Source organism: Dasypus novemcinctus, chromosome 5, assembly GCF_030445035.2.
Source record: "Dasypus novemcinctus isolate mDasNov1 chromosome 5, mDasNov1.1.hap2, whole genome shotgun sequence".
NCBI lineage: Eukaryota > Metazoa > Chordata > Mammalia > Cingulata > Dasypodidae > Dasypus > Dasypus novemcinctus.
In genome coordinates, this window is record NC_080677.1 from 93,942,887 (window position 1) to 93,968,989 (window position 26,103).

The 26,103-nt window shown below is 37.7% G+C and overlaps 1 protein-coding gene across 2 annotated transcripts in view; it reads left to right on the top strand.

Moving 5' to 3' along the window:
• Window positions 1-26,103, top strand: part of CFTR (CF transmembrane conductance regulator) — a 199,564-nt gene that overhangs the window by 133,888 nt on the left and 39,573 nt on the right. For both annotated transcript variants that reach the window (XM_058297260.2, XM_058297261.2), the window contains exons 19-21: window positions 3,700-3,850; window positions 4,759-4,986; window positions 7,921-8,021. In XM_058297260.2, coding sequence (XP_058153243.1) covers window positions 3,700-3,850; window positions 4,759-4,986; window positions 7,921-8,021 — 480 coding nt within the window. The remainder of the gene's footprint in view (window positions 1-3,699; window positions 3,851-4,758; window positions 4,987-7,920; window positions 8,022-26,103) is intronic.

Consider the following 26,103-nt stretch of genomic DNA (forward strand, 5'->3'; position numbering starts at 1 on the left):
GAGTCCTGCTACTTTGCTCTGTACTGGGTCTTTCACATCTTTTTTTTTTTTTTTTTTAAATCTATTCATTCTATTAATCCCTTAATCCCTTGCTTAAAAATTCTCAAGGACTCCCTATCATTTATGAAGTGAATTCCAAATCTCTGGTTCATTGCATAGTTTAAAATCAGCTTTTTTCCCTTGTATTTCAAAGTGATCCTTCATTATTATCATCTGCTCTGGTTTCACAGGCAACTCCGTGTGGTTTCCAGTGTAAGGAATGCTTTTGAGTGAAAATGTGCTGCCCAGTTCTTAGGAGTATGGGTGGATGGTACCTTGCAGGTTTTTATAGTCTGTTGATTTCCCCTGTCCCCCGGGAGAAAGTTTAAGACTGGAGTAAAGTTGAACGGAAATTAGAAGTCTATGCTCACATTTTCATGTTGTCCTGTCACTAATACCACCTAGTCAGAAATGACTTGTTTCTCATCCATTGTGAATTAAAATCTAGGGTAGAATTTAAGGTTTTCTTTGCATAATCAGAATATAAAATATATGAAACCAGTTCCTTTAAAGAATTTTGTACATGGTGCTAAATTATTAGGCTCAGACCTCTATACATAAGAATAGTCTCTTAAGTAGTAAATGGAGTTATTTTTCTTAATGCTTAGAATTATTTTTCACTTACTTTTGGTTTTGGGCTATATTCTGGATGATTGTAGTTGCTAGAAATCAGATTACCTTGTGAAAGTTACTTTACTTCCACATTCGCCATTCTTCTCCGATCTAGTGTACAACCTACTGTGATATATGTCAGTTGACTACCCAGATCCCATCTATTCTAACATAATAGTTACAGTTTCATTTCTAAGAATCTCCACCATATCAGTAATCATTATAAAAACAATGATTTCAGTAGAAAATGAGGTAAAAGCTAGTGTGTTCCTTATGTATACATACCACTTTTCCTACCACCATTATAATGAAAAAAGCCCCTGATTGGAATTATATGGTAAAAATAGGACAAGTCAAAATGAACACAGTGCACTTTACAGCTATCAACAGCAAATGAAAGATGCTGATCCTGAGAGCTGAATGTTTCTATACTATCAATGTAACAACTTTTATCTTTCAGAAATACCAATATTTAATGTAATGGCCCAGTTGAGTTAAATTGGTTTCCTCAATTAATCATGCTTGAATCTTAATTTTTCTCCCTTTTTCCTTCCAAAGACCCTATTTCGAAAAAGAAATTGGCCCATGTTAAAAAACTGTACATTGCCATGAGTGAAGCATGGTATCATATAGGAACTAGAGTACTTGGGACTCTCTCATTGTATTGATTCCCCTTTTAGGGCAAGAATGGGATAGAGAAGAGTCATGCACTTAGCCCAGTGCCTGATACATTTGTTGTTTGAATGAATAAGGGGCTGCTATTGTAGAAATGGATGATCGGAGACCGAGGGGTATTTTCTCCTTAGGGAAGTGTCACTGAGATAGATTACTTGAAGTTTTAGATGAAATTGACAACCTGTTCAAAGAATATTTATGCCTGTCTGAGCATCACCTCCTTCCTTGCCCTTATCTGCCCAGATGTTACCTGTTCCACCATCTCAGCTAGACAGTGCATGTGTTGTTAATTGGTAGAGAACTGGCTCACTGATTAGCATACATGTTAAAATAGGCTTATCTTTCTAGACCTTGTTGCTGACAATTTCTTTATTAATAGCTTATTCCTATTGTTTATTGTGGAGTAAACGTTAACAGACCTTTTCTTTTTAAAATGCATGAATTAAGCATCATGTAGAAATATATAATTTAAGTTTTCATCTTGATCATGAAGAGTACCAGTCTTGCTGGTTTCTCTCTGGGATTGCCCATAGGGCTGTAATTTTTTGGTGGATAACTTGATGCTATAACAGATGGGCTCGACTGAAATGCAAAAATGATTTTGACTGAATATGTGAGGAAAAATTGTCAAAAGTCAACTTAAATTAGTCATACCACAAAATCTTTTTTGAGATTCCAGGGTGTTTCTAATTTTCTCAAGCAAGGAGGACAAAAGAGTTGGGAAGGGGAGTAAAATTTATTAAGTATTATATTAGTCAGCCAAAGGGGTACTGATGTAAAGTACCAGAAATCTGTTGGCTTTTATAAAAGGTATTTATTTGAGGTAAAAGTTTACAGTTACAAGGGCCCAAAGAGTCCAACTCAAGGTTGCATTCTTACCAGCCTATTACCATGTGTTGAAGCAAGATGGTGGGCGATCACAGCTTGGTCTCTCCTTCTTCTTCCTCTTAAGGCTCCGTGGGTCCAACTTCTTTGGATCTCAGCTGTAGGCTCATCTCTCAGGGCTTCCAATATCAGTCTGGCATAGGGCTTGTTTCTTTCCAGGCTTTCTCAGCTGCAAACAATCAGGCGAATGGCTTGTCTTTCCCTGGGCTTTAGGTGTTTGAGTCTCCTTTCCTCTGGCATCTATGGAGTTCTCGCTCTTCCTGTGTGAGTGTCCATTTATATCAGCCCACCAAGTGGGTGAGGCCTTAACCCTGAGTTGTGCCTTACTGACGTGGTCGAATCAAAGCCCTAATCTTTTGTCAAGTAAACTTAAAAGTTTGAATTTAATAACAAACAAAGGGTATCACACCAGAGGAAAAGACCAGTTTACAAGCATAATCCTTCTCATTTTGGGGATCATAAATAATCTAAACTGCCACAAATATATATTTTTAAATCTTAAACACAAGAAAATTAGGTTCAGAGGAATTAGGTAACTCACCTAAGTGACCTAGGCTATATTTAAAACAGAATTTTCTGACTCAAAAGGCCCCAGAATCCATGCTTGATTCCTCAAAAATTGAATAAATTAAATCTCAAAAATCATATTCATACAAAAATTGTTTCAGAATAAAAAGTTTATTTTTTAAAAATATCAGGCTTAAAAAATTTATTTAGCATTGAGCACTTTTAAGGTATATGACAAATGAGAATATCCCTAGATCAAAGAGCGCCATGTTTTAAGAACTTCAAAAAAGTTATTATCTGAGACCTAAACAGTATTTTAGAAAAAGACACCTGCCCTTTGTTAAGAATGGGGCAGTTAAGGACAACCACCACACCATGGAGCCTAGAGTGATTACAACTGAAAATGGGAGGATTGCATCCAGCATCCATGTGGAATCTGAGCCTCCTCTTGACATAGAGGTACAATGGACACAACCAATCCAATGTCCACATAGAAGAAGTGGCATTGGATTGGGAAAAGTGGACATGGTGGACGATGGGTATGGGGAAAGGCAGGAAGAGATGAGAGGTGGAGGCGTCTTTGGGACATGGAGCTGCCCTGGATGGTGCTTCAGAGGTAATCACCGGACATTGTAAATCCTCACAGGGCCCACTGGATGGAATGGAGGAGAGTATGGGCCATGATGTGAACCATTGTCTATGAGGTGCAGAGGTGCCCAAAGATGTACTTACCAAATCCAATGGATGTGTCATGATGATGGGAACGAGTGTTGTTGGGGGAGGGAGGGGGGGTTGGGGGGGTGGGGTTGAATGGGACCTCACATATATATTTTTAATGTAATATTATTACAAAGTCAATTAAAAAAAAAAAAAAAGAATGGGGCAGCGTGTGAAGAACTTATTTAGCTTATCACCATCACACTTGATCATTCTGCAACGTGCAAAATATTACTCACCAATATGTTTTCTTTGTCCCTACAGCTGCTGTTAATTGTGATTGGTGCTGTAGCCGTAGTCTCGATTTTAAAACCCTACATCTTCCTAGCAACAGTGCCTGTGATAGTTGCGTTTGTTCTATTGAGAGCATACTTCCTTCACACCTCACAGCAACTCAAACAACTGGAATCTGAAGGTATGACTTTTGAAAATGTAACACTTACCCTGGAAAAAAATCCGTAAGAGCTACTTAGCGAATCTGAACTCTTTTATTAATCTCTGCTTGCAAGATCTTTTTCCTCCTTTTAAACTCTTGCATTGTGTGACGCTGTGAATTACAAAGAATGCCTGGACTGTTTTTGTTAACTAATGACCACATGATTCGTTACCATTTTAGAACAAGTGTGTAACATCTTACCAGGCTCTATATATCAGTATTCATTCATAATTCACTTATATAAATTAAATTTGAAAAATGATAGTGCTATTTTTACTAAACATTTCTCTGGGTTCCTAATCAATACCGGATAAAATCTTTCTTCTGTCTTGTTGTCTTCAGACATGTTTCTTTTATATGCTGGGGTCTGCACTTCTGTGAGTCCCTGAACACTGCTTGTGCTGTTTGGGGAGCACATTTTTCCGTTCCTGTCTTGGGGTGGGTGTATTTTCAGGGGCTACATTTCCTGTGTGTTTCTGCATTGGAAGTTATTAGCTGAGTTAAGTTATGTAGAACTTTCTTAATTGAAGCACTGAATAAATTGTCCTAAAAGATAAACTTTTTTTTCCTCTCAGCAGTGATTGATTTAGAATTAGCCAGAAAAAATGTCCAGTGGTAGCCAAGATAAAAGAATAAATAATGGCAGTCATTTTATAGTAAGTTCCTGTCCATGTTGACCAAGTAAAAACAGACAGCAACTCATTAAAAAACAAAATAAAACAAATCACATCTATTAAAAGTATGGCATGAGAGTGAAAAACCTTTCTAACCAATGTCATTGCTGGGTAATTCCTCTTTTAAGTTAGTCTTTTTCAGGTACATTGCAGTATGAATTTGCATTCCATACTTATTTGATTTGAATTGTTTTCTATGGGACTATTTCACAGCCAGAAGCCCAATTTTCACTCATCTTGTTACAAGTTTAAAAGGACTGTGGACACTTCGTGCCTTTGGACGTCAGCCTTACTTTGAAGCTCTGTTCCACAAAGCTCTGAATTTGCATACTGCCAACTGGTTCCTGTACCTATCAACACTACGCTGGTTCCAAATGAGGATAGAAATGATTTTTGTCATCTTCTTCATTGCTGTTACCTTCATTTCCATTTTAACAACAGGTACTATGAACTTATTAACTATTTAGTTGTGCATTTAATTTGAAAATTTGTCAATGTATAAACTGCTATATTCTTATCAGTTAAACTTTCAGATATTTTAAAAGAGATTTTGGGAGGAGTTTTATTAATAAAAATTTTGTTGCTTTATTGTTGATCAAAAGATTTCTTTGAATTAGAGTTTTATGTAGTTTTATCCCTGCTTTACAGTTAAAAAAAACTGGGACACAGGACATGTCAGATAGCAAATCTGTGATTGAAAGGGAAAAAAATCGTCTCTTCACTCTCATATTAGTAAAGGGGACTTGGTTCAAAAAGTAGATCTGTTTATTAAAGAGCTCTTTGCATAGGGGAAAAGAAACATTCGCATTTACAAACACACCCACCCACATCCAGTCCCCCTCCCCAGTAAGTTTTGTTCTTTTAACCACCAGCTAGCAAAATCAATTATTCTAATGTGAATTTTATGGAAAATAAAACTGCTACAGAAGTAAGCAAAGTAACTTAAATATGCCATATTTTTCAAATGCAAGTGTGCTGTATTTTAGGACATTTGGGTGAAAAAAATAATTAATGATAAAAAATTTATTTAAACAAATGCAGTCCTCTAATTTAAGAAGTTGAATTTCTGAGCTATGGAAGTGTTGATGAATATAGTATCTATGTGACAATGGACAAAGATTCAAAGCAAATGCCAGATATGAGGGATTGTTTGGTTTAGGAATAGAATCGTGCTCAAACCCAAAAGAAGTATTTATTGGAGAGTTAAAGGAGTACCACATGGAAGCCCAGGGCAGGAGGCACAGTTGGGCCTCAGATTCTCCTGAGAACTGGAGCAGCCATTAGAGAGTCAGGTACAGTTGTTTCCATCTCTTGATGCCAGATGCTGTCCTGCCTCCTTTCTGTGGCTGCTTCATGCATTTCTCTGTCTGAAAACTGATTTTCCAGGTTACTAGGGCTGTACCACCTTGATTTTACATGGCCTTTCTATTCAACCTCCCTGAATTGATCACAGTGCTTCTCTCTCCCAGTTCAGGTGTGGTAAGAATAATAGGTCTACCACACATGTGGCCTCAGCTGGGGCGGAGGAAAATGATCCTAGGAAAGAAGAACAAGTGGACAGACAAATGAACTAAATCCCTTTTAAAAAATACACCTTTTAAAAAAATACAAAGGTTCCTTTAAGGTGTTTGAAACAGGAAAAAAGAGAACTGACTTACATGAACAAAGATTTGTTAACAATTAATTCAAACCAATATATTATGTATTGGTTTATATAAAATATAACCATATATAAAATAATGGTTAAGAGTATGATTGGGGGGAAGCGGACTTGGCCCAATGGATAGGGCATCTGCCTACCACATGGGAGGTCCGTGGTTCAAACCCCAGGCTTCCTGGACCCGTGTGGAGCTGGCCCATGCGCAGTGCTGATGCACACAAGGAGTGCCCTGCCACGCAAGGGTGTCCACGCGTAGGGGAGCCCCACGCGCAAGGAGTGCGCCCCGTAAGGAGAGCCGCCCAGCACGCGAGAAAGTGCAGCCTGCCCAAGAATGGCACTACACACACAGAGAGCTGACACAAGATGACACAACAAAAAGAAACACAGATTCCCGGTGCCGCTGATAAGGATAGAAGCGGTCACAGAAGAACACACAGCAAATGGACACAGAGAGCAGTCAACTCGGGGGGAGAGAAATAAATAAAATAAATCTTAAAAAAAAAAAAGTATGATTGGGTACTGATTTGCTAGGCATGATAGTCAAAACATGTGGCGTCATATTAGGTGTTCAACCATAGTGGATTCTGGCCACACAGCTAATATCAATGCTGGCTGTACTGCTCTTCAGCTATATGAACTTGCACACATTAATTAAGCTTTCTAAGTCCCTCATTTTCCTAATCTGAAAATAGTTATAACAATAGTATGCACTGCAGAGGTCTGTGGTGAGTATTAAATGTGATAATTTGTGGAAAATACTTAGTGTCTGGATCATCACAAGTACCCAATAAATATTATATTACTTTTATTGTTATTATTTAAAAATTATCTTATTTTCGTCTTCACCTCCAGATACCCAGTATCTGAAACCTCTGGATAAATCTAACCTATACTTGTTATCTATGAGTTGTCATCTGTTAAAGAAACTGTAGAAAAAATTTTTTTGATTGAAATACTTTGTCTTTCTCCCAATGTTTGAATCTGAGGACAATTTCCATGACATTTTCTTCATGCATCATACATAAAAGATCTGTCTTCATTTGGGACTTGGTAACCTAGATTTATAATAACTTAAGGACATTCATGTAAAAAAAACTTATGGCCATAAATATTAAGTATTTTATCAATCTTAATTATTTAATTATTTCCAGCCTTGTAAAAGCATTTGCCCTAATTAACCACTTGAGTGCTGTTCTTTTCCATATGAACTGGCTTTTTGTTTTTTAATAAAGATAAATCTTCTCTCCCAAATGGCAAACTCAAGAATTTTATGACTATTCTATAAAACTCTTCTCGTAAATTCTTCATAGAGGAGCACTTATAGACACAAAATAAATATTTTTATTGCCCATTTTAGTCTTTGATGATATTATTACTTATAGTAACAGTAGAAGAAACAAAGCTGGCACCTATACAACGCCAACAGTCACTTTGGTACCTCTTCAAGGCAGTCCTTTCCTAATATCCAATCACTGTTCAATTTAAAATATTGCATGCTCACTATGTGCAGAGTATGAATGCTACTGTTAGATGCTGTGGTGAACTGAGATGAAAGAAAGGCTAAAATCAGCACAAAATTGAAATGTGACTTTCATGTGATGTGTGTTGTAAGCTAAGTTTAAATGAAGTGGTTCCCAGAAAAAAGAAATACAGCATGTGATTTTTTGTTCCTAAAAAATTCAAGACACTTACAAATATATTTTTTCCATCTATAGGTGAAGGAGAAGGAACAGTTGGTATTATTCTAACTTTAGCCATGAATATCATGAGTACATTGCAGTGGGCTGTGAACTCCAGCATAGATGTGGATAGTTTGGTAAGTGATGCTTACTTTTTAAACTTTTATGAAAAATTTCAGACAAAACCCAAAACTATAGATAATAGAACAAGGAACAACTATGTGTCCAACACCCAACTTAAAAAATAATATTTTACAGATAATTGAAGTTCAATGTGTGCTCCAAAACAAACAAACAAAAAAAAACACCTTATCTCTTCTTTTCTCCACAGCAAAAAATTCAATCCCAGAATAACACGTTACATTAAGTTGACATATCTCTTCAGTCTTTCACCCTGAAACAATTTCATAATCTCTCCTTGACTTTCATGTTCTCAAGAATTTTGTAAATACCAACCCACTTATTTCATAGAAACTATTTGCATTTGTCTGATGTTTCTTCATGATTAGATTCAGATGCTGCATCTTTGGAAAGAATATTCTAAAGGTGATATGTTTTTCTCATTGCATCTTAACAGACAGCACGTGATTTTGATTTTTCCTACTGTTGGTGAGATAAACTTTGGTTATTTCATCAATGTAGCATTTGTTAGACTTCTCTACTGTAGAGTTACTACTCTTTCTCCTTTTATAAATAAATACTTATTGTTTAGGGAATTATTTGAAGTGATGTGAATATCCTATTCTTAACCAAACTTCCCATTTATAATATTTAACCAGAAAAGGCTCATTATATTCAATGGGTTAGAATCTAGTATTATGATGATTTATTTCGCTGTGCAAATTTTCCAAGACTCAGGCAATGGGATCCCCTTCGATCTGTGTACTTTTAACATGTCCCATTATTCTTGGAAATATCCAAGAAGATATTTCAAACTCATCTTCCTTCCTCATCCCTGGAATCAGCCATTTTCCCAAGGAGTCCTGGTTCCTTTTAGGGAAGAATGGTATTTAGAAATCAATATCTAGGCACTAAGTATTCCTTGCTATTGGAATATCACTGCTCCCAGGCTCAGTAGATAGAAATGGAAAATATATGTATGTGTTTATATATATATATACACATACAAATATGTCTCTGTATTTATTCCTGTATTTATATAGCTATTGGCTGTATATATGTCAGGAACCATGAGTTCACATAGATACCTCCAAATTCAATCTATTATTGTAGGGCTCATTCCAGTTTTTCTCTGTTTTCATATTTTTAATTCCCTTCTCCAAAAGTGAGAAACCTGGATCCCATTATCTTCAAAATATTTACTTATTTGGTCAACCCCCTGAAGGCAGTCAATCTCACTTCACTGCAGCACCCCACCTTCACATGAGCACCCTGTCATGTCACCCAGGCTCTGACATCCTGTGCCAGGGTTGCCTCTGATCCAGATGGCATCCTCCTCACCAGGCCTGGGCTCAGAAACCACCACCAAGCCATCCACTCCCTGCCGGTGTGGTTGCCCTCCTCATCCCACTCAGGATCCAGCTCCCAGCACTGGGCTGTCCTCCCAGGAGGATGCCCTTCTCATTTTGCTTGGGTTCTGTTTCTCCACAGAAGGATACTTCTTCCCCTTGAACACTGATGACCCCTCACTGTGCCTGTGTTCCAGCACTGCTCCGGCTGTCCCTTGAATGATGCTGTCCTCCCCCAGCCAGGCTCCAACATCCTGTGCCAGGCTGCCCCCGAGTAGACACCCTCCTTACCGCACTAGCAGCCCACACTGGCTAGCCTTCCTGTGTGATTGCCCTTTTCACCTGACCCTAGGACTCTTTGGCCTCAGCATTGCCCCCCAATGCTCACATCTTAATCCTGAACCTGTGAATATGCTACTTATTATGGCAAAAAGGGCTTAGCAGGTGTGATTAAATTAGGGATCTTAAAATGGGAAGATTACCTGGGCAGCATCAATGTAATCACAAGAGGGAGAAGGGAGGATAAGAGTAAAAGAAGATATGATTGGAAACAGAGCTTAGAGTGAAGTGGCCATGCGCCAAGGCCTTCGGTAACTTCTAGAACCTGGAAAAGAAAAGGAAACATCCCTTAGAGCCCCAGATGTAACACAGCCCTGCCAATCCATTTTGACTTCTCTCCTCCAGGGATGTAAAATAATAAATTTGTGTTGTTTTAAGCCACTACATTTATTAGAATTTGTTACAGCAATGAAAGAGTATACCTACCTGATGACTTTTAGACTAAATTTTTTTCAGGAAGAAAAGGGAATAAAAAGAGGAAAAAGGAGATGGACTTGAGTTTCTTTCTTAACCAGCTGTATTTTAGTTAATTTCAAGGCAGTTGTTTATTTCATTTAGGTTTTCAAATTTATCCACATAATATTTTTCATTATATTCTTTCTGTATTTTTAAAATTTCCATGGTCTTCTCCCTCCTGCTCCCCCTCCACCTTCCCCATCTTCCCCTCTCTCTTTCAATCAATATTGCTGGGCATTTGTATACTTTATTAGTCTGTACAAAGATCATGTTTTAGCTCTGTTGTTTTTCTTATCTTTGTGCTCTAGAACACAGAATCTGCAGCAATGTTTATGTGCTAACACTGTATTAGGGGGCACAATTCCATAGTGGCAGGAATGAAAGAGAGAAGAAAATGAGGCAGATTTTCCCATTTTAAATTATGAAACAAGTGTATGCTTTTCAGTACGTCTGTATAGTATAGCCTATCTGCATTGCTTCATCATTGACTTCCTTTAGTCTTTTTGGAGTACTGTATTTAACATAACTCATCTATTACTGCATTAGTGGAGGGTCTAGAAACATAAGTTGAGAAAGACTATAAACACTATTATTTTACTTCCTTTTCCCATTCTCTTAGATACTTCCCATGATCTCAAACTGCACACATTCTATTCAATTATGAAATTTGTACAACCAAATTTGTTTTATCAAAACAAATATCTTTAGAAATATTTCTCTAGGAAAGAAAACTTTTCAATGCCCTTTTCTTGCCCATGTATCTTAAATAATATTTTAGTTAAAGCATTTTAGTACTTCATTGGAATGTAACTTAACATGATTTATTATCGCTTTATCTCTTTTCCTTTAACATTATTTTTTGAGTCTGACCAGATCATTTTATCATTTCTATCCTTCTCTCTTAGCTCTTTTCCAGTATACTTTTGGAGTTAGGTCTTATAAATGTACTCAAAAATGTTTCTGTTGGAAAGTAGGATGGAGAATTTTAAGCAGAGATTGTGCTTGCATTTATTTAGTTTTTTATGCAAACTTTCTACAACTTCAACTTTACATTTTTTTTTTAAGATTTATTTTTTATTTCTCTCCCCTTCCCTGCCCCCCCCCCCAAGTATCTTCTCTCTGTGTCCATTCGCAGCACACTCCTTTGTGTCCGCTTGTATTCTTGTCAGCAGCACCTGGATTCTGTGTCTCATTTTGTTGCGTCATCTTGCTGCGCCAGCTCTCCATGTGTGCGGCACCACTCTTGGGCAGGCTGCACTTTTTTCATGCTGGGCAGCTCTCCTTATAGGGCACGCTCTCTGCACGTGGGGCTCCCCTACACAGGGGACACCCGCCCATGGCACGGCACTCCTTGTGTGCATCAGCACTGTGCATGGGCCAGCCCATCACACAGGTCAGGAGGCCCTGGGTTTGAACCCTGGACCTCCCACGTGGTAGGTGGATGCCCTATCCGTTGGGCCAAATCCACTTTCCTTCAACTTTACATTTTAAATCATCATACACTTTGCCTGTTTCTTTATATAAAGATATCTTCCTGCTTTGTATGTGGACAATTACTTTCTCTTTACCTTATTAAGTTCTTACCTTACGTTAACAGCCTTTAAACTGTGATGTCAAAATCTTTGTCACATTTCTATTCTGCATGTCCAATCTCCATTAGCATTCCTTTAAGATATTTTCACTTCTCTTCTAGTTTTTCACATAGGCATCCTGGGCTTAGTGACCTGTGCTTTCCCACTGTATCTTTTATCTCACAGCATAAAAGGATCTTTGCAAAGTACTCTTATTATATAGTCTATGAACAGTATCAATATTTGCATTTGATCTCATTTTAAAAAGTCATGTGCTTTTGTTTTCATGTCAAAGTAAAATGTGTTATTTTTCATTTCCCTGCCAAAAAGCACAAGTGGCCTTTCCTGGGCCATTGTGGGCATTTAGCTAGTTATTATTTCCCACTATACTGCTCTCAACTGTGTAATTGCTAGTTATACAGTAACCTTTTTATTTTCACCTTGGCATATGTTGAGAGCAGGAGGGGAGGTGGATATAGTTATGCCCTCAAATTCCATGTTTACGTGATGTTAGTAGTAAGGTCCTTGTATAACCTCCAAAGTAAAAACTCAATACAATTTTATGCTACTGAGTTTTTCACAGCATTCGGAGCTGAGTTTAAAATGGGTTAAATGGATGTTCAGTTTGACTCATTCTTTTAGTTTTCCAATGCAGGGGCACTCATAAAAAAAGACTTTTAGACTTAGAAAGAATATTCCATTTCCCTCTCTGGTCTAGGTTAGACATGGATGCAGAGTCATTGATAGAATTATGATATTACAAAAATGGCAGCCTGGCTTTTCTTTTAGCTCTCATCTGTTGCTTACTGTCTAGGTGCCTAACTTACTTTAGCTTTCCACTAGTAAAGGTAATAATTGAATGATAACTCTTAAATGCTGCCTCAAGTCATTTTTGTGGGTTTTTTTTAATTTTTAATTTTTTACAAAAAGATATTTAGATTACATAAATGTTACATAAAAAATATAGGGGATTCCCATATGCCCCACTCGCCACACTGCCCATATTTACCCACATTAACAACATCCTTCATTAATGTGGTACATTCATTGCAATTAATGAACATATTTTGGAGAATTGCCGCTAAGCATGGATTATAGTTTATATTGTAGTTTACTCTCTTTCCCACATAATTCTGTAGGTTATGGCAAGATATATAATAGCCTGCATCTCTCATTGCAGTGTCATTCAGGACGATTCCCAATTCCTGAAAGTGCCCCTGTATTACACCTGTTTTCCTGTCCCTGACCTCAGAACCTCCAGTGGCCACTGCCTCCACATCAGTGATATAAGTTCTTCCATTGCTAGAGTCACAATAAGTCTATAGTAGAACACCGGTAAGTTGACTCTAGTCCATAGTTGATTCCCCAAGCCCGAGGGTTCTCGGATGGTGATGCCTACTCCACCTCTAATTGAAAGGGCACTTCAGTCCCATAGGCCAATGAATGAGACTCTCTTGCTTGTAGTTGTAACTCTCTGGTTCCTTGGGTTTGGTGGTTGTCCATCATCACCTCCTTGTTAGTTGTTCTGGGTAAATCCAATGAACTGGAGAGTAGGTGTTGCAACTCCGTTGAGGCTCAGGGCCCAGCTGGCACATGGACAGCCCAAAGATTCAAGTCTCTTGGACTTACACTTACCAATTCCAGCACCAACTAAGCCAATACCATCTTCCCGGAACCCTCAGTCACTTTGAATTTGTGACTACAAATCTCAAATATCATCACTCAACACTGTCCAACAGCCCTTTCATTACATTTTCCCAATTAATTTCCTGTTTTATTTCCACAGACAAGTGTTTCCCATTTTCTTGTCTCTTCTCAGATTCTCTAATAATCCCACCCCTGCATTCTCAGCCAATGACCTCAATGAATACGTCATAGAAAATAGAAATCGTTTCCTCATTTCCCTTCACTAGTTGCAACGGCCTATTTTGCCTCTACTTTTATTCTCCAGCTTGCTTTCTGTGTCTCTGCTCTTATACAGAGCCAGTTCCTTCGTATAGTCAATCACCCCTTCACTACTGGACATTTCTCACTGGCAGAAAAAATCTTCCCTTGATATCAAGCTACTACCTTGCTTCTTTCATCTACTTACAACAGAACTTCTTGAAAGAGTGTCTCTCTCCAATTTTCCCCCTACCATTCTTTCTACAATTTACTTAATTTCTGTCATCCCAGTAACTTATGCCCAACATGTTGCCAGAGGCAATATCCATGTTTCCCTAATCCACTCAGCGGTATTTATGCCATGGACTAAGTCATTGTCTTGTGATATTTTCTCATTTCTGTGATGTTATTCCCACCCCATTTTCCTTTTACTTACTGGTTGCTTATTTGTCTTCCTTACTGGCCCTTCCTCTTTTTGAAGTTCTCTAAAGATTAGCATGCCCCATGGCTGTAGTTCAGCCTTCTTCTATCTATACTCTAGCTATTTCTATCTAACCCCATGCTTCAGAAACCATCTTTTCTTGACTCACAACATCTTATCTTTAGTCTAGATCTCTTTCTTGTGCTCCAGATATTTAACCAACTACCAATTAGGCACCTTCATTCGTTCATAAAAACAGTGACAGAATGTCTTCCAGTAGATTTGACAGTTTAGGGCCTAAGTTCGAGTTTAGAACTTCCCCAAAAGACACACAGGGTGTCAAGAGACAATTAAAAGGAGACAGAGCTTCCTATTCCACCTCCTTATTTGTCTGGCCTTCTATAGTCAGTTGTAAAAAACCCATCTGAACCTTGTAACCTAGGGAGAATATAGTTTATCACGCTATGAATGACCTCAGATTTTTAAAAAATAGTAAAATTATCATGCAATCTAATTTAATAGTTCCCATTGGAAACCTCCATGTTAGAGAATTTCCAGTAATTTCAATAAATATCATAATGTTCTAAAAATTATTATTTCTAATTCAGTATTCTCTTTAATATAGATAGTTTATGTATCTCTCTATTCATTTTAATTGTATTTTTCATACCATTCTGTGGATAGATGAAAAGAGAATTGTTTATTTTTTTAACCCCGTGCCTCAAGTGTTATATGAATTATAGTTATTACTAAAGCTACACTCTATTTTTTTTCTCCTTAATTAACAAATCTGTGTAACGATCTAATTTCTTTGGACTCACAGGGTGCCTGCCACATTTAGTACAGTAAAGCTTCTCTTTATTTAACATAAAGAGACAATGCATACTGTCTTTGTTTTCCAGGCTACTTAACAAATACCATAGACTGGTTGGCTTAAATAGCAGGAATCTTTTCTCACAGTTTTAGAGGGTTGAAGTCCAAAATCAAGGTGTTGGCACAATTGTACTTTCTCTGAACTCTGTAGCATTCCAGTGGTGGCTTGATGGTATGACTTAATTTTTGCCTCTGTTACATGGCCATCTTTTGCCTCCTCTTCACTCCTACTCTGTATCCAAATTTCCTCTGCTTATATATAAAGACTCCTGTCATATTAGAATAAGACCCACCTGGATTCAGTTTGGCATCATCTTATTAGTATTTTCAAAGATCCTACTTACAAATACATTTACATCTAAAGACTGGGGATTTGGACTTGAGCATGTCTTTGTGGAGTACATGATTCAATCCACAGCACATACCTACCTTTCTCCTCTATGAGTAAATGAATATTAAGTAAATAATCAAGAGCTAAAAAGGGTACTAAGGCCAGTGTTTCAAACTTCATGATATTAAGCCACATTCATAGTCATATTGTTTGAATGAGGTAGTTGACAGTCCATCTCTTCAGGACTATTAACACATAATGAGCACTAGTAAAATGTCAACATGTGCATATTATCCTGCTTCCTAAAATCTCCAACTGAAGCAGCAGGAAAGACATAGTTGTCTCCCTTATTGTACCATGTGCTTCTAGTAACATAAGAGTAAGGAAGCCACAATGGTGAAGGGGGGTATCTGTGAGGCTCAAATTTAAGTTCTGGTTAGTGAGGCTCCAGAAGGTTCTTGCAAGATTAATACAATCTGAGAAGCTTTCTGTCAATAGAAACTCCTCTGCTTTTTCTTTGTCTTTTGATTGCTTGAGTTTATTTTGGGTTCCAGAAAAGGTCAAGTGACTGACTGCACATTGACCAGAAGGAAACCTAGGGGAAGGAGAAATGGTTTTTCTTCATTTCTCCTGATACCTAATTATCTTATATTGAAAGAAATTTGCCCTATGGGAATGTGAAGGGAGGTTTCATTTTCTCCATTTCTCTTTTTTTTTTTTTTCCTCTTAATGGTCTCTTGATCATGTCTTTATTTTTCTTTTCTCATGAGTCTTTGTGATATATTTTCTATTCATAAACTCTGTCATAAGACCTCTTTTATTCCAACCATTCTTTTTCCAACTAACCATTCTCTTTACATTCTGCAGCATAGCTATAGTGGGAATAGCTCTGCATTTCATCTCTGGCCTTACCACTGAGGAGTTGTGTGACTCTACCAAGGAGTTAGGCCAATCATATTCCCTGTGAGGACTTTACTTTTCTCATTTGTAAAATGAAACAATTTGGTGAGAAATTGTCTAAGGTTCCTGCCAGCTCTGACATTCTCTCTCTTTTGGATCTCTTCCATATGAAAAATTTCAATTCTTGATTAGCATGTATGCAGACATTATTCTAGATCCTCATCCTGAATCATAATCTGCCATTATCCCTGAATGCTAAAGAATGTTCAGTTATTCATTATTGTAATTATTGAGCTGCTCAAAGAACCTTAAGCCAATGTGATACTAGGACCAACAAAGAGAAAGAAAATTGCCATTATGATGTTCTCCAGTCTTGAATTCGTAGAAGAGGCATCTGAGAACCCTAAGTGTTTGCTGGAGAGTGGGAAAGTTTGAGAAATTTGTGGGACTTTGTGCCTGTCACTTTAATTTTCTGGGTCTAGATTTTCTCATTTGTACAATTAAGGAATGAATCATATCAGAGGTTCTCAACCTGGCAATACATGAGGAACCTTCATAAAAATACACATTCCTCAGTCTCTACAAAGACCAATTAAATCAGCTGTCCTTGTGGTTGGCAGGGAGTGACCAGTCATGTAGTCCATATTTTTAAAAGTGCTCCAGGAGGAAGGGGATGTGACTCAAACTGTTGGGTGCCTGTCTGCCACATGGGAGGTCCTGGGTTTGGGTTCTGGTGCCTCCTAAAGAGGAGGAGCAGGTGCTGCAACCCACTTCACTGAGCTAGAGCTAGATGCTGCACCCACTCAAATGAGCTAGATGGGGAGGGGGGGAGATAGATAAAAATAAATAAATAAATAGATAAATAACTAGTGTTCCAGGTAATACTAATGTGTGTTTATGGCTGTGAACCACTGTATTAGATGATCTCTAAGATCTGTTTTAGCTCTAATTTTCTATGACTCTGTGACAGGGGTCAAACTTCTTTAAAGAGACCGGGAGAAAACATTTTCAGGTCTGTGGGCTGTTAAATCTCTATGGCAGCTTACTCAATACTGCCATTGTAGTTCAAAGCAGCCATAGACAATTAGTGGGCCTGGATCTGGCCTGTGGGCTGTAGTTTGCTGACCTCTGGTCTATGGGATAGAATTTACTTTCATTGGATCACCAGCAAATCATGTTTTTCCTATATATCAATCTCTAATACGTATATAAACTTTTACTAAGACTTTTAAAGGGTGATACTTAATGCAGACAACTCTGGAGAAGCCACAAGAATTCAAAATTAAGATGCTTAGCAAACATCTTATTAAAATAGTAAAAGCCTTGAGGAAAAGTCTTAATTTGCTGTTTTAGATGCTTTGAAATTTCCTTTGAAAAATTTTTTGTGGAAACCAAAAGCCAAATTACATTTATGAAGTACTTATATTCATGATGGCGTATCATATGCTTTTTAAAAAATTAGTAACACAAGATAGAACATAAACAAGCTCCTGTAGGAATAGGCAATTCAGAGTGATGTCAGGCCTTTCACCTAGAAGGGTAAGTTTGAGAGTTCCTTGCATGTTGGCACAATTAATACTATAATTCATAAAGTTCTTAATTCTTGAAAATGGGCACAAACATATTTGACACCTCCATGTTTACTTAGTGTAAATAGCAGAAAAATAACAAATTAAGCTGCAAGCCAACAAAGGCATTTATTTGGGATCTTAGAATTGCAGTTCGGGAGCAGAGACTCAAGTAGCAACCCCAAATTATGTCCCATCTTGGTGCTTCCAGGTAAGGGTTTTTTAAAGAAAAAGGAAAGAATTACACAAGTTATTTGTGATTGTTGGATATTCACTGGGGCGTTCTAAATGGCCTTCAGTTTAGGTGGTTTTCTGAGTTCATTAACTTGTGGTTTGTTTCTGGTGTTTGGATATCCTTAGGATTTCCAGGAGCACTGTTGCTTAAGGCGTTGCATACTTTGGCAGTTTGTGAAATCTGGCTGAGATTTGCACAAGAGTAACCTCAAAAATGACCTCCGGCTCTATTTTAGTTCTCTCAGCTGTAATAACTCTATTTTGTTTCCATTTTTTCATTTCTTTTTACATTAGAATATGCCTTTTGTCATTCCTTGCAATGGATTGTCTTTCTCTTCTATCAGGATCACCATCTCTAGCGCTACTGGCAGTCAGAAAAAGTGATACTAATTTACTATGTGATTTGCAACAGGTTAGAGTATGTGAACCATTTGTGTAGAAAGCAAGCTATAATTATTTACCTAAGAATTAGGGTTTCAAGTATACTGTAAGTAACTACTTATCCTGTTAATGATTTATAGCAATATGGTACTTGACTGACTTTTTATGAGCTCTGGGATCATGAGTAATAGAAGAGAAAAGATGGACCACTGTCTCAAGGATATATTTTGGTCAGAGTTTGTTTTCATGATAACCATTTTCTCTTAAGTCTATGTGATGGTCTAACAATTATGTTTAATGGCTCTCCTGGGGTGTTGGGTTTCAGGTCTGTGTTACTCAGTGCTGAAGTGTAGTTTGGACCTACTGACAGGGATCTTGCCTTTCAGTTACTTCACATTTTGAAAATGTCCCCAATGAAATCTTTGATATTTTTCATATTGTGTCTATTTTACCATTGATTTTCTTCACCTTTGTTTCTTGCAATCTTCCTTTGAACAACCACTTATGAAGTCTCCTTACGGGTGTGGTCGGCAGTATCTCAGGTTTATGAAATGTATTTCTATTACCATGGCTTTTGGCATATTATGGTGTGGAGTTTGGGTGTTAATGAATACTTGTAATCTCTTGGCTATTAAACAACTAAAAAGATGAAAGGAAATAGAGCAAATAGTTTTGTGTACAAGAGGAGTCCAGTTTCCAGACTTACCCTAGAAAAGGTCTTTAGCTCTCCCTTCCCTTCTTGTCAAAAAGTGAAAATGAATGTCAGAAATGATTGTCTTTGTGACTTAAATACATCCCTTAAATAGTAAGCTGAAATGAGTCTGTAAAAATGTCTTTTTGTTAAGACTATATCATGTCCAAAAGATTTTGTTCTCCTGATGTTTAAATCAGCAACTTTAGACATTATTATAAATAAAATGAGACTCAATTTTAAGGATTTACTCCTCAAGATGCTCAGGAGAATTTTGAAGCACAATAAAATTAAATGATGAACTCAGGAATTTAAAGCAGATGCTTTTCAAGCAAAACCTTACCCTTAGTTCTGGCCAACCTCCAATTCTATAAGTCTGTACAAATTATGTCAATTGCCTCTCCACAAATGTAGAGCTAAGTTCCGTGTTTCTTTCCCTAAGTCTCATTATGACTTCAACTTATTTTTCTTAAAGTCTAAGAAAAGCTTTCCCACATAAGCTGGTCATGGCTACAGTGAGACTTTCCTGTCAGTGTGGTAGGCTTGCTGCCCTGGAGAGAGCTGCACCCTCATTTCCCCTTGGATGAACCGATTCTTATATATACATAGATAACAGCAGTCTGAATTTAAGGAGTTTGGCAGCCAATGGTCAGAGACTCTGATATATGCCAGACCTGAACTTCCATCCAGCTCCATCCAGGCAGCTGGACAATGGCACAGTGTATTTTACCTAATCATGTGAAAATGTTTAGTAGACATTCAGAATTAGAGAAAAGATTAAGCGAGGTAAAAAAGCTTAATAAAAACAAATAGATTAGACTAAAAATAGTCTAGTATGTTGTAACTTCTATCTAATCCAGGGGTCCTTAACCTTTTTTGTTCCATGAACCCCTTTGCCAGTCAGGTGAAAACCACAGATGCCTTACTTGGTCCACACTATATTGTGTATTATTTAATAAATATATCACACCAATACCAAAACATCCCCACAAAAATAATGCTTTTTTGAATTTCAATTCAAGCTCACAGACCCCTTGTTAAGAACTCCTGGAAGTAGCAATGTATGTTTTCAGTCTTAAAAATTGAGGGGGAGAAGTGGACTTGGCCCAATGGATAGGGTGTCCGCCTACCACATGGGAGGTCCATGGTTCAAACCCTGGGCCTCCTTGACCCGTGTGGAGCTGGCCCATGCTCAGTGATGATGTGCGCAAGGAGTGCCCTGCCATGCAGGGGTATCCCCTGCGTAGGGGAGCCCCATGCGCAAGGAGTGTGCCCTGTAAGGAGAGCCGCCCAGCGCGAAAGAAAGTGCAGCCTGCCCAGGAATGGTGCTGCACACACGGAGAGCTGATGCAGCAAGATGATGCAACAAAAAGAAACACAGATTCCAGGTGCCGCTGATAAGGATAGAAGCAGTCACAGAAGAACACACAGAGAGCAGACAACTGGGGGAGAGAGCAAAGAGAAGAGAAATAAATAAAAAATAAATCTTTAAAAAAAATAGTTGAGGGGTAAAAATGCAAACTGGACTCCCTGTTAACATACTTAAAATACTATCATTTTCACTACATAGACACTGCTTTTTGCATATGAGGTAGAACAATGAATTCATTCATTAGTAACAATGATTTATTGAGTAACTGCATGGTGCTAAGCACTAGACGGTGAGGATATAAGGAATGCATTGAACCTGTAATAGAAGTTGGTTTAACATGAAACCTATAAATATAAATTTCAGGTCCTCTCACTTGCATAGACACCTTCAAATCCCTGTACTTACTTTTATATTCACAATTTGGTGTTTTTAAAAGAATGGTCACCCAAATTACTTAAGCTTCATGCGCTACAAACCTTGGATCCATCCCTGGTAGCAGGTATGAATCTTTGGCTATGAAATCAAGTATGTGAGAATTTTACTTTTGCTATTGCTGGAGTTAATATTTATTTGAACACACATTTCACTGAATGGAAGAAATTTAATCTGAGAGAATTCAGGGATCTTGCCAGAATGAATTTACATTCTGAGTGGAATGTACAGACTATCAAGACACTGGGTGAAAGGATCCTCTGGCTCTAGGCACTATGCTTGGGACACTGTTCCTATCTGGCCTGGGGCTAGATGGTCCAGGTAGGTTGTTTCTTTGTCCTTTTCCTGACTGTGAGTTCTCTCCAGCCAAACTTCTCAGCTTCTTCTGTGTCCCTAAGGGATCAGAAGATTAGAAATATTTGACTCCCCTTCATCACTATGTTTCCAAACACTGGAAAATCTGAAGCTACATCAAGTCATATGTGCCTGGACATGCCAAACAACCATGTCCACTCTACTGTTCCCAAACCATGCCAGGAGCTAGAAGTTTCTCTGAGATGCATCTTTCCTGGGCTCCTTGGAATGTTCTAATACCCCCAAAAAATATCTGAGTACCCTTTTTTAGAGGAAACGTATCTAAGCCTTCTTGGTACCCCAATAAGTAGGCAACCTTTATTGAGTTATATGGGGAGATGAGAAGTGAGGTGCTTCTATCCATCATGAATTTGCTTATGACTACCGTTTGTATATAAACCTTGTGACTTGAGTCTTTCAGGCTCTGGTTTTGAGGCTTAAAAGCTTTCAAACTACTTATTTCTTGAGTTCCAGAAGCCAGTTTTTGAGACTTAAAGGAAAAACTTGATCCTCCCTGCTCTGGTTCTGATACAGCTTCTTCCAGAAGCAGTGGAGGTAGAATTCTCATGATGACTGAACCTGGAAAGACTGTAAGGTACAAGGAATTTGTTAGTAATTCGCAATGTTGTCTGGTCACACAGTTCATCAGTAATGGTATTACAGAGCCAGAAGAACTGATCACAAAGCACATACCTGCTCTAGCCACCTTTTTTCCCCCTCTGAAAATGTTCTAGCCCATTGAGTTGAATAACTGTCTGTTCATATGCTATGGATGAGTGCCCCATTAGGATGAAATAATGTGTTCTTGGTCAAGGATATTTGACCGTGATGTGAGTGACTATAATAGCCTGTCCTTGGGGTCACTTTAAGCAACTAGATTATGTAAAAGATGATGAGTTAGAGTCTTATTTTCTAAATTTGATAGACACATTCCATTCACCATGTTTGACATTAGAAGGTGTCATGTTTTCTGATAGCAGGTTGGAGTCCCTCTCAGAGTGAGCCTCAGTAATGGAGGATGTAATTTACAAGGCTCAAACACAAGTCCTCAGACTTAAAAATTATAAATACTGTATTTCACCACTGCCAAAATAATGTTTTTGAAAGTTCTTATTTTCTAATAACACTACTATAATTTTGAGTTGTTTAGTGTTTTAGTTTGCTAGGCTGGTAAAAGCAGTTACCATAAAATGGGTTGCTTTTAACAATAGGAATTTATTACCTAAGCCTACAGTTTTGAGTCTATGAGAATGTCCAAATCAAGGCATCATTGAGGTGATGCTTTCTTCCCCCAGACTGGCTGCCAGCAAACCTTGGGTCCTCTGCCATATGGAAAGGCACATGGCAGCATCTGTTTGTCTTTCCCTTCTGTTCTGGGTTCCACCGCTTTCAGCTTCTTGCTTCTGTGACTTTCTCTCTCTGCCTGAATTTCATTCTCTTATAAAGAACTCCAGTGAGAGGATTAAGACCCACCCTGGGCCACACCTTAACTGGAGTAATCTCACCAAAACATCCTCCCTACAATAGGTTTACACCTACAAGAATGGATTAGCTTTAAGAGCATGATTTTCTGGGGTGCATACAGTTTTGAACCACCACAGTTAGTATTACTGAAATGTTTTATTATTTGTTTGAAAGTATTAAAATATGAAGGATTTTTGTTTTACAGGGTGTTTCTTGATATACTAAAATGCTTAACAAAGAATAGTTCTTCACTCTTCACAGAATTGACATGAGGAAATGTTGAGTCTCAAATTATTTTGGGAAATTAAGCTCCATTTCTGCATTACCTTCAATTATTTCAAGAGAGTGATGTTATTCCTATCAATAGAATTGCTACTGCAAATAGTAAGAAGAGAGTTTTATTAATGGTGTAAAAATTCACAAATTGGGCAACACCAAATAAAAGGACATGTTCCAAAGCATTGGAAGAAAGGGGCCATTGGGCATTTATAGTAAAAAAAAAAAAAAAAAAAAGGCAAATTGGGGTTGTCAGGCAAGTTCTAGTCTAGTGATTTAATGAAACATCAAGGTAGAAGGAAACTTGTCCAAAGCTGTTTGGTCAGAGCTTAGGTTTCTTTTTCTTGCCTTATTTCTTGTAAGCTAAGTCTAGTTCTCCAGAATGGACACGCTTGAATTCTGATAGCTCAGTGCAGGGTGTCCATCTTCTGTGCCTCTGGGGACTATCTTGAACCCAGAGTATGAAGGTAAATTTAGAGCTCCTTTCACATTCCTATGCAAGATAAATGTAACAGGATATTTGAAATGCATTTGAGCTGTTTTTCTGGCATTTGCATCTCAGTGCTTGTTACATTTCTAACTTATCTTCCTGACCTTATGGAGACCAGCAGTGCTCTATGAAAATTAGTGGCAGAAAGTGGATTTGGCTCAACTGATAGAGCATCCACCTACCACATGGGAGGTCCAGGGTTCTAACCCAGGGCCTTCTGACCCATGTGGTGTGCTGGCGCACACTCAGTGCTGATACGGGAAAGGAATGCTGTGCCAAGCACAGTCTCCCCCACATAGGGGAGCCCCACACACAAGGAATGTGCCCTGTAAGGAGCCACCCAATGAGAAAAAATGCAGCCTGCCCAGGAGTGGCTCCGCACAAACGGAGAGCTGATGCAGAAAGATGATGCAACAAAAAAGAGACATAGTTTCCCAGTGCCGCTGACAAGAATCCAAGCGGAAACAGAAGAACACATAGCGAATGGACACAGAGAGCAGACAATGGGGCGGGGGGGGGTGGAACAAATAAATAAGAAAAAAAGAAAACTAGTGGCAATGCAATGCAAGGGTATGCTTTAATTAAAAATTAATCAAGAATAACTAAATCAGGATTTAACAACCCCTGAAAATCACCCTTAATGCAGAATTTTAAATGTTACATGTGGGAACAACAGTGATTGTAAAGGCAGAGCACACGCTCTCTGCCTAGAGGAGCCCACACCAAATCTTGGTGTGTATTTCTACCTTTCTCTCCCATTTCTCAGCAGGCTCTATTCTTTCCCCATTTCCCAATAAATTCTTTCTACTGGCTTAACTGAAAAAAAAAGTATATATAGTGACTGTATGCCTTTCATATCTCCTAGAGTTATTTATGATGGGTGTGGACTTTGGTGCCTTTTCACTTCCATTAACAAGGGGTTTGACCCAGAAGAATTCCCTCCTTGAATCTTTTTTTTTTTATATTTTAACAAATCAATTTTATTGATACATATTAATAAAGCATACAATCCATCCAAAGTGTACAAACATTGGTATTTGGTATAATCACATAGTTGTGCATTCATCACGTCAATCTTACAGTATTTTCATTATTTCAATAATAATAAAAAGCAAACAAGAAAATTCTTCACTTCTCCATCTCTCTCTGCTTCCTCTACTGTACATGGCTATTATTCCTTTTTAAAATATATACATATATTTTAAAAAGTATCCTTTTTAAAATATATACATATATTTTAAAAAGATTCTTTGATTACACAAATTGTTACACAAAAAATAGAAGGGATCCCCATTTGTCCCACTCCCCATACCTCCCACTTTTCCTCACATTAACAACTTCTTTCAATAGTGTGGTACATTCGTTGCAATTGATGAATACATTTTGGAACATTGCCACTAAGCATGGATTATAGTTTACATTGTAGTTTATGATCTCGACCACTCAATTCTGTAGGTTATGGCAGGATATGTAACGGCCAGTATCAGTCATTGCCATTCAGGGCCATTCCAGATCCTGAAAATCCCCCCATATTTCACTTATTTTTCCCTCTCCCTGACTTCAGCACCTTCAGCTTCCACTGTCTCCACATCAATGATGTAATTTCTTCCATTGCTGGAATACTGATAAGTCTAGAGTAGAATACCAGTAAGTCCACTCTAGTCCATAATTTATTCCCCAGTTCTGAAGATTCTGGAGTGGTGATGCCTACTCTACCTCAAATTGAGAAGGGGCCTCAATACCCTACAGCTGATGCGTGGGACTCTCTTACTTGCAGGTGTAGACTCTCTTGGTTCCTTGGTATGGTGGATGTCCATCCTCACTTCCTTGTTAGTTGTCCTGGGGGAATCCAATGAACTGAAGAATAGGTATGGCAATTATTGGAGATATTTTAAGATATTTTCAAAATTGCTGAAAGAAAAGCACAGAATCACTTGAAGGAAAAAGAACTTCACAAACAAGGCAGGCTTGATTAATAGTAAGTGAAAGCAGATAACATGATTAGATTTGCTAAGACAACATTAACATGCAACTAAACTCTTCTGCTTCATCCACTGATCATTCCACACTAAAGATGAAGAATTTTTCCTATTTTTACCTTATGATAACAAAAACCAGAGAAATAGAATTATTAGGAATAAATGCCCAATGCATTTCTGACCCCCCCCTTTTATGCAATAAGTTAACATTTCAAGGGAGAAGTTTAAGTTCTTGACTTAATAAAGGCAGCATCAATAATTAATATTAACACCCCCCCCCCAGATAAAGCAGTAATATTCTCTTTAGTATACTATTAATACCTCAGAAGGCCTGAGCCTCAGGATCAGTCTTTTAAAACTGGAAATTGAATGAATTCAAAGTCTTCAAACTCTTTCTTCTTATTCATTTATTTATTCATTTATATTTATTCATTCTTCACTCATTAATTTTCAAATATATACTGAGTACCTATTACATGCCAAAATTTTGAAATTACATTCCAATTTCTAATCATAATTTTTCAAAGAAATATATTCTTGTTAAAGACTTTAACTGAACAATTAAAAATGGTTGAGCTGATTTCTGTTCACATTAAAGACGTAGTATTAAATGTTACATGAATAGGGTTATAAAGCAAGAATATATTTAATTTCATATACAACCCTTATATGCAGTCATATTTGCTCAGCAATGGAAATTGATATTTAAGTAATTTAGATTAAAATGTAATTAT